A 12,980-nucleotide genomic window follows, 5' to 3' on the forward strand; every position below is an offset into this window, starting at 1 on the left:
GGCTGAAGGTAGAAGTGTGGGGACGCTCATGGGAGAAGCTAAAACCACTGCCTTTGGGTGACTGTGACTACTAACCTTTCCTTAGCAAACCAGGGCTGGTTTTATGTACGTGGATTGCAGCGATAAGACTAATCAGGCAATGTTAAATGCAGTGGAAACCACAGCGGGATTCCTCAGCCCCTGCTCAGCAGCGTGTGAAACGCTGTGGCCAGCGTTCGGGGCAATGGTGCTGGGGAGAGCGAACCACCGCTGGGTTTATTTCCCAGCAGGTCTACAACGGGGCAGAGCAATGCTTTAATGACAGAAGAAGGATGATATTAACCTATTGCGAATGTGGTGAGAGGCTTCCTCGAGCGTTCATGTTGCTGCACCTGATCCAAATGAAGTAGGTCTGTTTTTATTGTGAATTTGAAGAACTGTTTTGAAAACTGAACTGAAGCAGAGGCCGAATCCTTTGCCGTTAGAGCTGAGGGAAGAGCGGGAACCATTGGAGGCCGAGCAGCCCCTGCCTTTGCTTGGTGCTGCTTAAGCACTACAGTGAAAAGTGCAAGACTCTGGCCCAAAGTCACCACTACTGAGAAGCCCATTTTAATTAGCACTGCTGACCATGTCTTACATGTTTCATTATGTTGTTGGTCTGACTTGCCACAGGGAAGTGATTTCTTCTAGTTTGTGGTTTTTGTTTTTGTTGGGTTTTTTTACTACATCTTCTTTTAAACGTTACCAACCTGATCTCCATCCATAGCATGTACACCCACAGCCTCTCGGCAGAGATCTTGTTGGGGATTTGTTTTGTTTTTAAGGAGGATTCACAGCATTTGTTTACTGATTTATTTATTTTTAGTTCTCTGGGATGTCTACTGCCTGTACAGGGTGGCTGGACTGTGCAGCAGCTGTCTTTGCAGGGAGACATGGCTGTTCAAAACCTTCCAGATTTAAAAAAAAAAAAAAAAAAAAAAATCAGCTGCTCTCCGCTTCAATGTTCTGATTAATTTTAAGGATTTTGAACAGCTTTGTAGGGCTGTACTTGCAGAGCACCATCAATTCCTCGACCCGGCCAGTGTCGGAATGTGTTGCAGCTAGCTGTGGTGGTTCCCTGGGGAGGGCAGCCCCTCGAGCACCATCACGAGCTCCTGTCAGAGCACAGGGCACAACTAGAAAAAGATTGGTAATAAATGTCGTGAGTTAGTCACCAGAGAAATAGGCTTGTGAGTTATATACAGCATCTTCTGGAGATGAGGAGGAGGTGGCTCATAGATGGGAATTAATTAGCAGATGGAAAAATAAGAGCTCCAAACTCAACACTTGGTTAATACATAGATAGGGGAATTGGGAGCAGAAGATGAAAGACTCTGAAGCAAAGAGTACCCCAGAGGAGGTGAGGAGTGTGTTGAATTCAAGCTGCAAGAAACTGCACACAATAAGATGGCAGTGTTTTGGGAGACCTAGCAAAACTGCTGACATGGCGGGTGGGGATGAATTGTGGTTTGTTCGTGTTATTCCCCCATCCACCGCAGGTAGCAAGTGAGTTGGTAGGCAAAGAGACTGCAACTCACAGCCGAGACCCCAACATGAATATGTATTTTATTTCATCTGCTATTACCTTCCTTTGTCGCTTCTCCAGACAAAGGAAATAAACTCTCTACTTAGAAGGTTACTGTCATTAATTTATTTGAATTTTTGGGCAGTACGCTAGATCTGCTACCACAGTTACTTAAGCTGTGCTGCTAGAATCAAAATAGACAGTGTTTTTCACTTTTTTTGGCATAGACTTTGGAGAGCATTAGGCAAAAGTATTATGGAACGCTAATGACATTTCCCAGCATTCACTGAGTACAAATGCTTCAAATAATTTGGGAGCCAATTCTATTTCAGAAACTAATCCAACTGTACTCAGCAGCGTAGAAGCCAAAACCATCTGAAACACTAAAGCCACTTCCTTCTATGGGTTTAGCAGATGAATTGAGAGGGGAGTCAATACAAAGAGGTAACTATTTGCCAGTGTAGTTTTCTGCCACAGAACTTTCTCCCTGGGAAAATGTAATAAACAAAATATTTTAAAGTATACTAATGTCCATTGTAAATACTGCTGTAATGATAAATAGTGCCCTCGGAGACCTTTGACACTCAGAGGGCTGGCGGTAATCTGTCGTGCTCTGTACCTTTTGCAGTGTTACAGAAGAATCTCATTGCTGGTTTTCATTTGGTCTAGTGTTTGTGTTTTCCATGTGAGATCCCTGTAAAGGCCAGAAGCAGCCAGTTACCTATTTCAGATTGGATCTTAAACTGGAGGTGAAACTGTTAAGGGATTTTATGCAAGGGAAAATAGTCATCCAAAGGTGTATAGTACAGTGCTCAGTACATTCAAAGCCAGGTCTGGTTCATTATGGTTGGTTTGTATCTCATGGGTCAGATGTGGAGATTGATATTCCATATAGGAACACAGCCGCGGGCTGAGTCAGGCTGCGATGGAGGTTTGTCCTCTCTGGGCCACAACTGCAGCACAGTGGAGTCCAGGGCGCTTTGGGAACTGAAGAAGGGTATTTTGCAATGCAGCCTTATTCTCTGTATAATAAATTCCCTAGGGATGCTATGAGCTATGGAGAAGAACAAGCCTGAGGCTTATTTAAACTAAACCTGCAGGGGTTGAACTGTTGTTGGCAGCGCCTGGGGTTGAAGAAATACGAAAATAACTTCTCGGTACTGCTTACACCTTCACTGCCTTGTGGTGCGTAACCTGGTCAGGCTTGGGATCGTGTCCTTTGTGTATGGCAGTTCAAATAGACACAGGTTTTATGTGCTGAACAGCAGCTGGTCAGACGCTGCCAGAAGCCCTTGCTTCTAATTCCTGCGCTCCTTTGCTGGCTGCCACCTCCCGTGGCATCAGGCTGGCATCACCATAGCCTGGGGGACACCGACACTGTTTTGTTGGGAGAGGCGGGCGTGCAGCTCGTTACACCGCCGCTGCATCTGTCTAGGAGTTACCCAGGGCTGAACGCCTGAGTTTCCAAGTGTGCCGGAGCCGTTAAAGCCTGGACATCGCCTGCTTGTGCCGTGCCATGTCCTGAGTGGTACTGCTGCAGACTCGCACATCTGCTCCGCCTGCCTGTGGAGCGTACACAAAGCAAAACAGAGGCAGCGTGGTCTTCTAATGTAGAGTGCCCAGCATTTTAATTAAATTTAACTTCTCGAAATCCAATCTAATTTTACTTTGCATACTTGCAATGCATTTACAATCTGCTATTCTTCTTTCAGAAATGTATGTATCCAGAGCAGGTGAGCTCACGTTTCCATGTAGTGTAAGCTTTTACTTACAACACAGAGTTTCTTGGATGAAGAAGGCCAGCAGAAGGGGTTGTGGTGGGGGAAGGAGGTATTTTAAGTAGGAAAGAATCTGAAAAATCACACATTTTAGTTAGAAGGTAATGCAGAGTGTGACACTTGGGATGAAGGCAGGTTGCAAAGGGGTGAATTAGGAGGACATATCATTTGACAAAATACATGAAGAAATATAGCAATAGTGAGATGGCAGTGGTGAGAAGGGAGAGTAAAAATGGGATCATGAAAGGCTGAGATGTACAACAGTAAGTAGATGAGGCAAGGAGAGAGGAAAAGAGATGAAAGTGTTAAGGAATAGGAATAGAATTATATATGTTGACATGGCTGTTCATAAATAGGATCCAAGCAGGGCAGAAGACAACATACACGGGGAAATGGTTTCTGGTGTTAGACCAGTCACTCCACACACTTGTGTGCTACTTACTGTGGAGCTCGTGCTGCTGTGGCAGCACATTGCTGTCAGTAATATGTTATATCAGTGGAGAGATAATCAGTACCATCAGTGGTTAGCAGTTGGCAGCTAGATGCCTGGCAGTAAAATTTGCTGGTGGAAACATCATTGTTTCCAAATAGCTGTATCCTGCTTGGAATCAAGTTTCTGAGCTTCAAGTGTAGGGAATTTAAATTCTTTCTGTCAGACTGCAGGTTTCCTTGAATCCCAAGAAAAGAGGTATGGATAAAACAGCTCAGATGCTTGAATGCAGTTTAAATTACTCTCCTTCTTAAAGATGTGAAACTTTAAAAGTATTGTTCTCAGTTTTCAAAATGGTTGGTAAAGAACAATGCAGGTCTGCAGGGCAGTGAAGGAAGTAGGAGTTTTGTATGTGTCAGAGCTACAGGATGCGATGCTACAGTAATGCCTTGCATCCTCTCCAGTCTCCCAAAAATATTTTGGGGCTGTTGTCAGTCATGTTGTGTGTCAAGCTATCTAAATGGGGATTGGAAAATATCTCAGGAGTTAACCTTAACGAGGGTAGAGGGGAAAGACTGGCAGCAAACTCCAGTCTAAGCAAAAGCCTGTGTATCGGGAAAGCCATCCCTTTCATCAGCAGAGACTGAACCCTCACTAGGTTCAGGAAAGTGGTTTGGAGTGAGTGACTGAGAACTGGGGAACATGAGGATGTCTGGAAGTCAACGCAGAGGAGCTGATGACTTGTGGATATTGCTTGGCTGTGGAGTTTGTAAACTGGGGCGAATGGTTTCTGCAAAGCTGTCACTCCCATGGGGCTTTCTCTCCTTGTTTGGGAACTCAGGTAGCTGAAATAAAAAACATTTGAGGAACGGTCCCAGCAGAGGCAATAGTTGCTTCTGCTAACTCAGGAGGCGGGCGTCTCTCGGTTGTACGAATACAGTGAGAGCATTTGGGCTCATCAGCGATGGCGTGACCCTGCTCTTTGTCCTTCAGCGTCCTGTACAGCAGTGTCCATCCAGTCCTGTTGCTAAATGGCATCTCACTTCTAAATAACAAATGTTCATTATAGTGTTAAAAATCCCAGGTCTGCAAAGTATCTACAGTCAAGCTCCCTAGAGAGGCTTGGCGAGTAGGCTTTGAAGCGCACGTCACACCTCCTGCCGGGCAGCCTGATGTGTCCGTCTAGCGTGCTGGGGCCCGTGAGGACTGCATGTTGTGGGCACTAGCTCGCGGCAGGAGTGCTGGCAGGCTGGCTGGCACCTTGAAGATCTGGCTTCTTAATAATCGCTTCTGTCCCACCCTTTGGTGACACCATGAATATCTCCGAATGCCGTCAGTTCCCTCCTCCCAGTTGCATGCAAGCCCTGGACACTGCCTGTCCCTCCCTCCCTCTGTTCCTGCACAGCATCAGCCCTGTGATGCAGCACTGAAGTAATGCAGAATAAACCAATTTAAAACAGTCACTATGAATTGCTTTCCTGAGGAGCCTTCTGGACAACGAAGGGCTTCACAGCTGACCCAGGAGGAGTTGTGAGAAGTGACCCTGCATCTTTTTGCAGGATAGGACCGCTCAAAGCAGTCAGTGGAGCACATGAAAATATGACCAGGAGTAAACTTGCTTAAAAACCGTCAAGGTCAGGCATGCTCAAAAGACGTAATAGTGCTGTGTGATAGGCTCTAGAGCCATCGGATCCTTCCCATGCTGCAGAGTGGGGTACGTGGATCCAGCATACACATGCTCTTCGTCTAGGACAACTTGGCAGGACATCTACACATGCCAGTTCCACGTAGGTGAGAAGTAATGTCTGCAAATAGAATAATTCACTAGTGTTAATGGGCCATCACTTTTCTCGATGATCTCCTGTTTAAATATGGATTTATTTTGAATTTACCAGGCCTTACTTTGCTTAGCTTCTGAAATCTGATCCGATCGCATCACGCGATGATATGGCTGCAAGTTTCAGCGGTCTCCTCCCTGCCAGCTGTGCTGGAGAACAAGCAGCTGGTTGTGCCAAGCGGAGCAGCCTCGACTGCGGGCTGTGATCGGAGGAGAATATTCCATTGTAACGCTCTGTTGTGTCCTGTGTGTCTCGCTGCGGAGGTAAAATTACATAATAGTAGCAAGCTGCAGTGACTCACCACGCTGCTCGTGTGATTTACAGCAGCTCCCTAAACGATGTTTTTGCTCAGCATGCCACATAACCCATAATTGCAAACATGTGAGTAGACAAAAAGTACATTTTTCCAATTCCGTGTTATTTAGCATCAAGCAATCTCTGATGACTAAAACAGATGAAAATCTCTTTGTACGGATATGTTGTCACCTTTGATCTAATTCTTTTTATCTTGCTGTCTCCCTCTCGATGAAGTATTTTCTACAAATTCTTTGTCTTACTGTCTTTTTTTTTTTTTTCATGCTATCCAAGGATATTCAATTTTTGCCCTATTCCAGCATCTCTTGCCAAGATTAATACTCCAGCTGCCTGGAAACTCCGAATTCCTTTGTTTTGAATTCATTCTTGTCGTCTTTGAACGACTATACATCTTCTCTCCTATCTCTGTGTCTGATCTCTCAGAATCATTTTCTCCATATTTTAACCAAACTTTTCTCATGGATACTTCTCCTCTTCTTTCCATCTGTTTGCTACTTCTCTATCAGCTCCCTGTCTGTATTCAGCCTGCATCCCCCTTTCCTCTTCCAAATCCTTTTTTTTCCCTTTTTCTGTAGGTGACCCCATTTCTTGCATAGATTCTCCATTTATTAATTGCAAATCAAGAGATCATCTTTTCTGTCTTCGTCTACTACAGGAAGGATCAGTCTAAGTCACTCCTGATGGGTGTTTGTTCAGTGTTTTCTTCATTTTTTTTCACTGGTGGGAAATTTCACAGCTTCCCATCCCTTTGAGTTCAGTGCTGTGATGTTACTCCGGTAGGAAAAGCTTTTCATCTGTACAGGGAATGTAGGTTAAGGCAGTTTAAGCCCATTGCTAATTGTCCTATCATAAAACTGGAGAACGGATTATCCCTTCTCCCTCCTTCCCTGATATTTTTTATGTGCATGAAGGTTGTTATCTTTTCTACCGTCAGTCTCTTTCTAGCCCAAATCACCGTATTTCCTTCAATTTTTCCCCATTAGTCACGGTTCCTAGAACTGACGTTGCTATTGCTCCACACTAGGCAGCCCGGTCAATGTGCTATCGATGGGCAATTCCGGCTGCCGCCTGCAAGTTTTTGCTGTTATGAGGATGCTTCTTGATCATGATTTTCACATGTGACAGTGTCTAGCTGTTCTGAAATGGTGCTTCTGACATATCAAAGGTTCTTTGATTTGAAGATGGCAGTTTAAGAAGAGGGCATGGGTATTTGGCATTCGATGCTCTGAACTATTGGACAGCTAGTAGCATTACAGAAAGACAGTACCTTCTTTGGTGTGCGGTGGGAGGCTTTTGCCTTCAAACTTGCTTAGATTTGACTTTCTTGAAAGACTTCTGTAGTTTCGAAATGCTCCAGTTAGTTACCTGTGAGCATTCAACAATTTCCCTTAGGAAATTTGTCAAGAGAAATGGCAGGAATGAATCCATCTGATTCAAGCTCAAAAATCCTTTGTTCATCGTAATCATTTATAGGCAGGGTGCATGAATGCAAGCAAAGTTGTAGCTGAAATGTAACCCATAAAGCAAGCACAGTGTGAAATCTGTGCTAAATTTACAGAAATCGTGTTGCCTTTTCTTTTTTTCATTATTAAAAAAAATACTACTTGTGTTTAAAAAAAGACTCTTGACATTTGAAACTCTTCTACTAATGTTTTCCTGCCCCAGTGAAGTGTTTCTCCATACAATTCAACTTCAAGAAGCCCTTGAGTATTTACTGAGAACAGTCAGGGATGTATTCAAACAAGTGTGTTCCCTTCTACCTTTGTATTTTGTAGTTATTTTCTTAAGTAAAAGTCTGGTAATCATTGAGACATAAAGGTTGTGATCATTTGGAAATCGTTATGCCAAATTGGCACTTCTTTTGCTATATCTGTAAACATCTGCTACGTACCGGTGTATGTATGGAGAGCCGGGGTTTCCAAAGGGATTGTAAATGCCGTGGGGCCGTACATCAGTACTGGCTGCTGTGGGTCCTGCGGGCGCCAGTGACACCCTTGCTCAGGGAGGTTGCTTCAAAGCACAGCAAATAGAAGCATCTGTTTTTAAAGAGGTTATTAAAAATATTAGTCACACTGTTACTTGTTAAATAAACATGTGAAGATTCCAAAGAGAATTTACGGCAGTGCTTGAGACCTCTTGGACTTGTCAAAATCATATGAATTAAGGGGAGCAGTACAAAGCAGTACATGTTTTCTGGGTTGCACATCCATGAGTGACAGCAGGAGATAACTTTTACTAGTGAAACTTTAAACAAAAGTAAACATACAAAGCAATTTTTTCCTTGAGAGAACATGGTAGCTACCACATTGTCTGGAGCAGCATTTTATCTAAACCCTAAAACCTTTATCTAAATTCTAGTCTTTCATGTCTTGCAAGCTGTTACAGAAGTTTTGTTCATGCCAAAGGAAGAATAAAGGTAGTAAAGTATATATATGCACGATCACAAAGCAGGCACACGTCTAGGATGGCCTAATCGGCTGATTTTTGCTATGTTGCTCTTCAGAGGGAGGCTGTCAGGCTGTGCTGATGTTATTTGATATATCACTGCTGTTCAGGCTGACCCTCCGAAGCCAGCTGATCCGTGCCTCCGTAGGAGCCCCAGCGTAAGCCTGCCCTGAGCTTCAGGGAGGCAGAGCTGCGGTGTTTGAGCTCTAGGTTCTGGGGAGAACATCCTCTGTTTGGAAATTCTCTCAATGGAATTTAATAAAAGTATACCAGTGTTTTTGCTAGCTCTCAGATATTTTAGTTTGCTTCATTGCATCTATAAAATTATTAATTTTTTTTTAATTTATGACAGCTTTTACCCTTTTAAATTAAAGTGGCAGAAACATGCCAGGCTATTGCTCTGCTCATAATATATTTTTCAGTAGAATTTTTTTTTTTTTGGCAAAGGATATTGAGGATGTGCAAATGTGCTTGTGTAGCTGTCCTCATCCAAAAATGCACTCATGACAAGGCAGTCGGTGTTGAGGACTCTGTGCTTCTCTTCTGAGTCAGCGGTGGCTGAGTGGGTGTGCGGGCCATATGCTCTATCAGAATCGTTTTGAAATGGAATACTTTTAATAAAGAGCCTACGGTATGTGATCTCTTCTGGTTTCAGGCAGGGGACTCTGGAATTAGCTTGCAGCAATCTTCCCTTCTGTTGCTGGGACCCTTGTGCTGTGAGCAGTGTCCCGGTAAAGCTAGATCAGCTCCAGCTGGGGCTACACAGGGGCTGCTCCGGAGTTTTCTCACGTGCTCCCGTCCCTCGGTGGGATCCCTCTGCTTCTTTTTCAGAGCACTCTCAGTGTGTGCTGAACTGTCTCAACTGATGGATCATGTTCAGGCCGCCGGGCCAGCCCTCCTCTGTTGGTCTTCAAGAACTATTTGTGCTTCATGCAAAGGATGTCATAAAGAATGCAAACTGAAAGGATGGTGTATGTAGATAACCATTGCTGAACAGGCTGGCGTGCTAGAAAACCCTCGTGAAGGGCTTAGCAATTATGCAGGCCTGTGGCTTGTTTTTATGAGTTATGTGCACGCTTTCAGATCTCTTTGAATGTTCAGTTTAGTGTGATATAACTGTGGCTGCTTCCTGTTTTTCAGGAGATGACTTTTCATTGATACAGCAAGAAATATATATGGTTAAAGAATGCAAACATTGCAACATAGTCGCCTATTTTGGGAGCTATCTCAGGTAAACCCCACTTTTTATACCTGCGTTTCTGCTGGTTCTTTCTTAAGACAATGCTCAGTCTGGTTTAGTACTTATATCCTCTCTCAGTGTTCTTCTCTAGGTTGAATTCCCTTTGGTTCCCAGTTGGCTTTAAAAAAAAAAAAAAAAAAGAAAAGTGACTAATACTTTGTTTTCTCTGCTGGCCAAAAGGCTGGAATATTTTTATCACTAGGAACAGAAAGAAAGTTTTCCCCTAGAGACTCTTGCAACATATCCAATCCTGCTCACTTGTGGGGCAGATTTTAAACGTTTTTCACTTCGAATATAAAACAAGCTCATTATTTATCTAGAGCAGAATTGCCTTTAGGTATTTTATTTAATAGTAGTCTTGTGTGCTGTGGAAGTATAGCCAGTGAGTTGTAAGAGCAAAACACTAAATCCGAGCTGCTGGTAATAACATTTCTCATAATTCTGGTGTAACAGATGCGACGTACTGAGAGGCAGAAACGAGGTGATGCCAGCTGGCTGCATCTTCAAGTGCACACGTTAAATGTTATACAGAAAGCTGGGGAATATTTTCCATTTCTGTGGAACTTTGCCATTTATCAATTGGCTCTGTGGGAATATATATCACCGCTTCGCCCGTTTGGTCTTTTTCTACAAGGCTTCATCTTTAGATTTCTTGGAGGGCTGCATTTTTTAAGTAACCTGTACAGCCCAAATGGACTTCAACTGGGACAAAATGGCTAAATTTCTAAATCCCCAGTACCCTTTTTGGAGGCCATGAGGAGTTATTTAGATATAAATTAGGTAATTTCAATTTAACACACTAGACTCACAGTTTCAATCGTATCTAATGTAATCTTGCTGATAGCAGCTAAACCTCAGGTGTTTCTTCTGCATGCTCTTTATTGCAGTTAGGAGGTTGGAGTTAAAGCAACACCTTTTATTTCTGATAACGTTTAAAGACTTCTCAGTGACTTTGGCATAAAATTTTCATTTTGATAGGTGAGAATTTATATTGAGATTATTAATAACATGTAAAACATGTAACTGCTAGTCATGTATCAGAATGTGTATTTTTAACAAAGAGCGATTGAGACCAATAGAAAATACTTTAAATAATCATTATTAACTCTGTTCTGTATACAGATCAATCAGCTTCTGATGCCTGTGTTTTAACTTTCTTTTGACAGCCGTGAGAAGCTGTGGATATGCATGGAATACTGCGGTGGGGGATCCCTCCAAGATATTTACCATGGTACTTTGAAACTTATTTTAACATTAGTACCTTTTGGAAGCTTTCTGCAAAGAAGAAAAATAAATAATAGGCAAACTAATGGGAATGGTTGGTACTGGCCAGGCACTGCACGTGTTTTTTCATAGGGCATGAACAGTGTTTTTTAGCTACAGTCAACAGATTTTGTTGAGAGCACTTTTCAAATATGGTGACCATCATTTTGGGCTAATACCCTGTCATTCTAGGGCAGAACATGCTTTATTTTTTAATCATCACACTGTCTATTTTTCTCCACAATGCTTAGGAGACTGACCCAAAGAGCTTGAGTTGTTCCAGTGGAGAGCTCTTCAGTAGCTGCGGTTGCTGTGCACTGGGAGCTCGCCTGCATCTTGGCTTCTCTCAGCCCACGTCTCTGAATGCTATGTGCAGAAGCAGGTTATCTGCTTCTTGAAGGGGTGGAAAAAAGACCTCTAAAAAAGTTCACAACCAGAAATCATGCTAATTGGATATGGAGACTGTACTTGGTGTGAGGAAGCCGTTTTCACTGGGAAATCTCAAAATTTGATCTTTAAAGGGTGAAAATTACTCTTATTCCCACTCCTGTGCGATACCGTACCACTCTTTTATTATTATTTTCCCCTCTGAGGTTTCATCTAGAGTTGTTGATTCTGTAGAAGAATTTATTGGAGTTGCTGGAAAAGCAGTCTGGGGACTTGCTCTGCCTTTAAATGATAACATGGAGTTTTTGATATACCAGAGCTCTTTCTGCTTTATTGTTCAGCCAGTTAGTAAAAGTAGCTTTAAAGCAATTCTAAGTCCCATAGGCCCCTAGTATAGAACATCGCCATTTCTAATATTAAAAAATTAGCAGAAGTCAGTTTTATTGTTTTTTACCTTCCTCAGAATGCAGGATATTGCATTACTACGAAGTCACTTGTAAAATGATAATTAGATTTCTGTGAAAACAGGTTTTCTTCTCACTGTCGGTACTGTCTTCTGTTATTGTGCTGGGCTTTTTTTACAGAAAGGCTTTCTGTAAAGCAAGCAAACAAAACCCTCTTTTCAGCTCAATGTAAAATACAGTTCATGTAAAATCGGTCTTTAACTTTTGCATGGAGATACCACTTTTTGGCTGCTTCACAATGTTATTTATGTGTTGTATATTGTAGACTTACACACTTCTTAATTTTTGTTTTCAGTAACAGGACCTCTGTCAGAGTTACAAATTGCATATGTATGCAGAGAAACTTTACAGGTACTGTACTTCTGCAGGCATACAATAAAGTGTTTGCTCCATGTACAGAAAGTAGATACAGAAGATGATTTCAGAAAGCACTGCGGTACCATCACTTGCATTTGTAAGCACTGGGAATCCGACTGAAACCGATTAACCAGAGTTAATCTATTAGTTTCCATATTGTAAATAAAAATTAGCAAGAAACTCCAGTAATGCAGTTCAAATACTTGCTTAAAATCATTGTCAGAGCAGTGCTGCTTCTGTGCTGTGATTTGCAAAGGAGTTTACACAGGAGCAGACATCTCTGTGGGTCTCGCTACAGGACCAAAATACTAAAACTCAGTCCTGCTGCTGTTCCTTTGGTGACTCGGTTGGTTTCAGGGAAACGGCGGAGGACAGGTCTTCGCAGGCTGTGACCACAATGTTGTCTGGGCTGTTTTCATCCATTGTTCTAACACAGTGATTCAGCGCAGCAGTTGTTTAGGACAAATTTTTGAATCTCGTTGCAGAAAGCAGCCAATACCTAGTAAGCGAGGGTAAGTAGCTTAGTAATGAAAAAAAAGGTACATTTAAAACTGCCTGCTTGATCTGAGGCAGTAAATTCTAGTCATTTGTAGAGGAAAAATACTGCAACCAGATGACTAAAATTCTGTTTCAGTTTGTGATTGCTAATAACTGTAGAAATGCAAGATAGGCTGATGCAGGCAGCTTGCTTCTTAAAGGAACTTTTCTTTCCCTGCTCTGTGTATCCATGAATAATTACGGGAGAGAATCACGGGGATGCACACCTTTCCCTGAAGCGGTGGCTGAACTGGTCACTGCCAGAGGCAGGGGTGCAGACCCGTGAACTAATCTGCTTGGCAGTTCTGTTCCTGAGCTCTTCTTACTGCAGGAACTCGTATTGCTGGAAGGGCAGTTTAAAAGCTAAACACCCACTTGTTGAA

At 42.7% G+C, this 12,980-nt stretch overlaps 1 protein-coding gene across 4 annotated transcripts in view; it reads left to right on the forward strand.

Moving 5' to 3' along the window:
• Positions 1–12,980, forward strand: part of MAP4K5 (mitogen-activated protein kinase kinase kinase kinase 5) — a 70,593-nt gene that overhangs the window by 26,619 nt on the left and 30,994 nt on the right. For all 4 annotated transcript variants that reach the window (XM_050896878.1, XM_050896879.1, XM_050896880.1 and 1 more), the window contains exons 3-5: positions 9,490–9,580; positions 10,756–10,820; positions 11,999–12,054. In XM_050896878.1, the coding sequence (XP_050752835.1) occupies positions 9,490–9,580; positions 10,756–10,820; positions 11,999–12,054 (212 nt within the window). The remainder of the gene's footprint in view (positions 1–9,489; positions 9,581–10,755; positions 10,821–11,998; positions 12,055–12,980) is intronic.

This window comes from Gymnogyps californianus, chromosome 5 (assembly GCF_018139145.2).
Source record: "Gymnogyps californianus isolate 813 chromosome 5, ASM1813914v2, whole genome shotgun sequence".
Taxonomy (NCBI): Eukaryota; Metazoa; Chordata; class Aves; order Accipitriformes; family Cathartidae; genus Gymnogyps; species Gymnogyps californianus.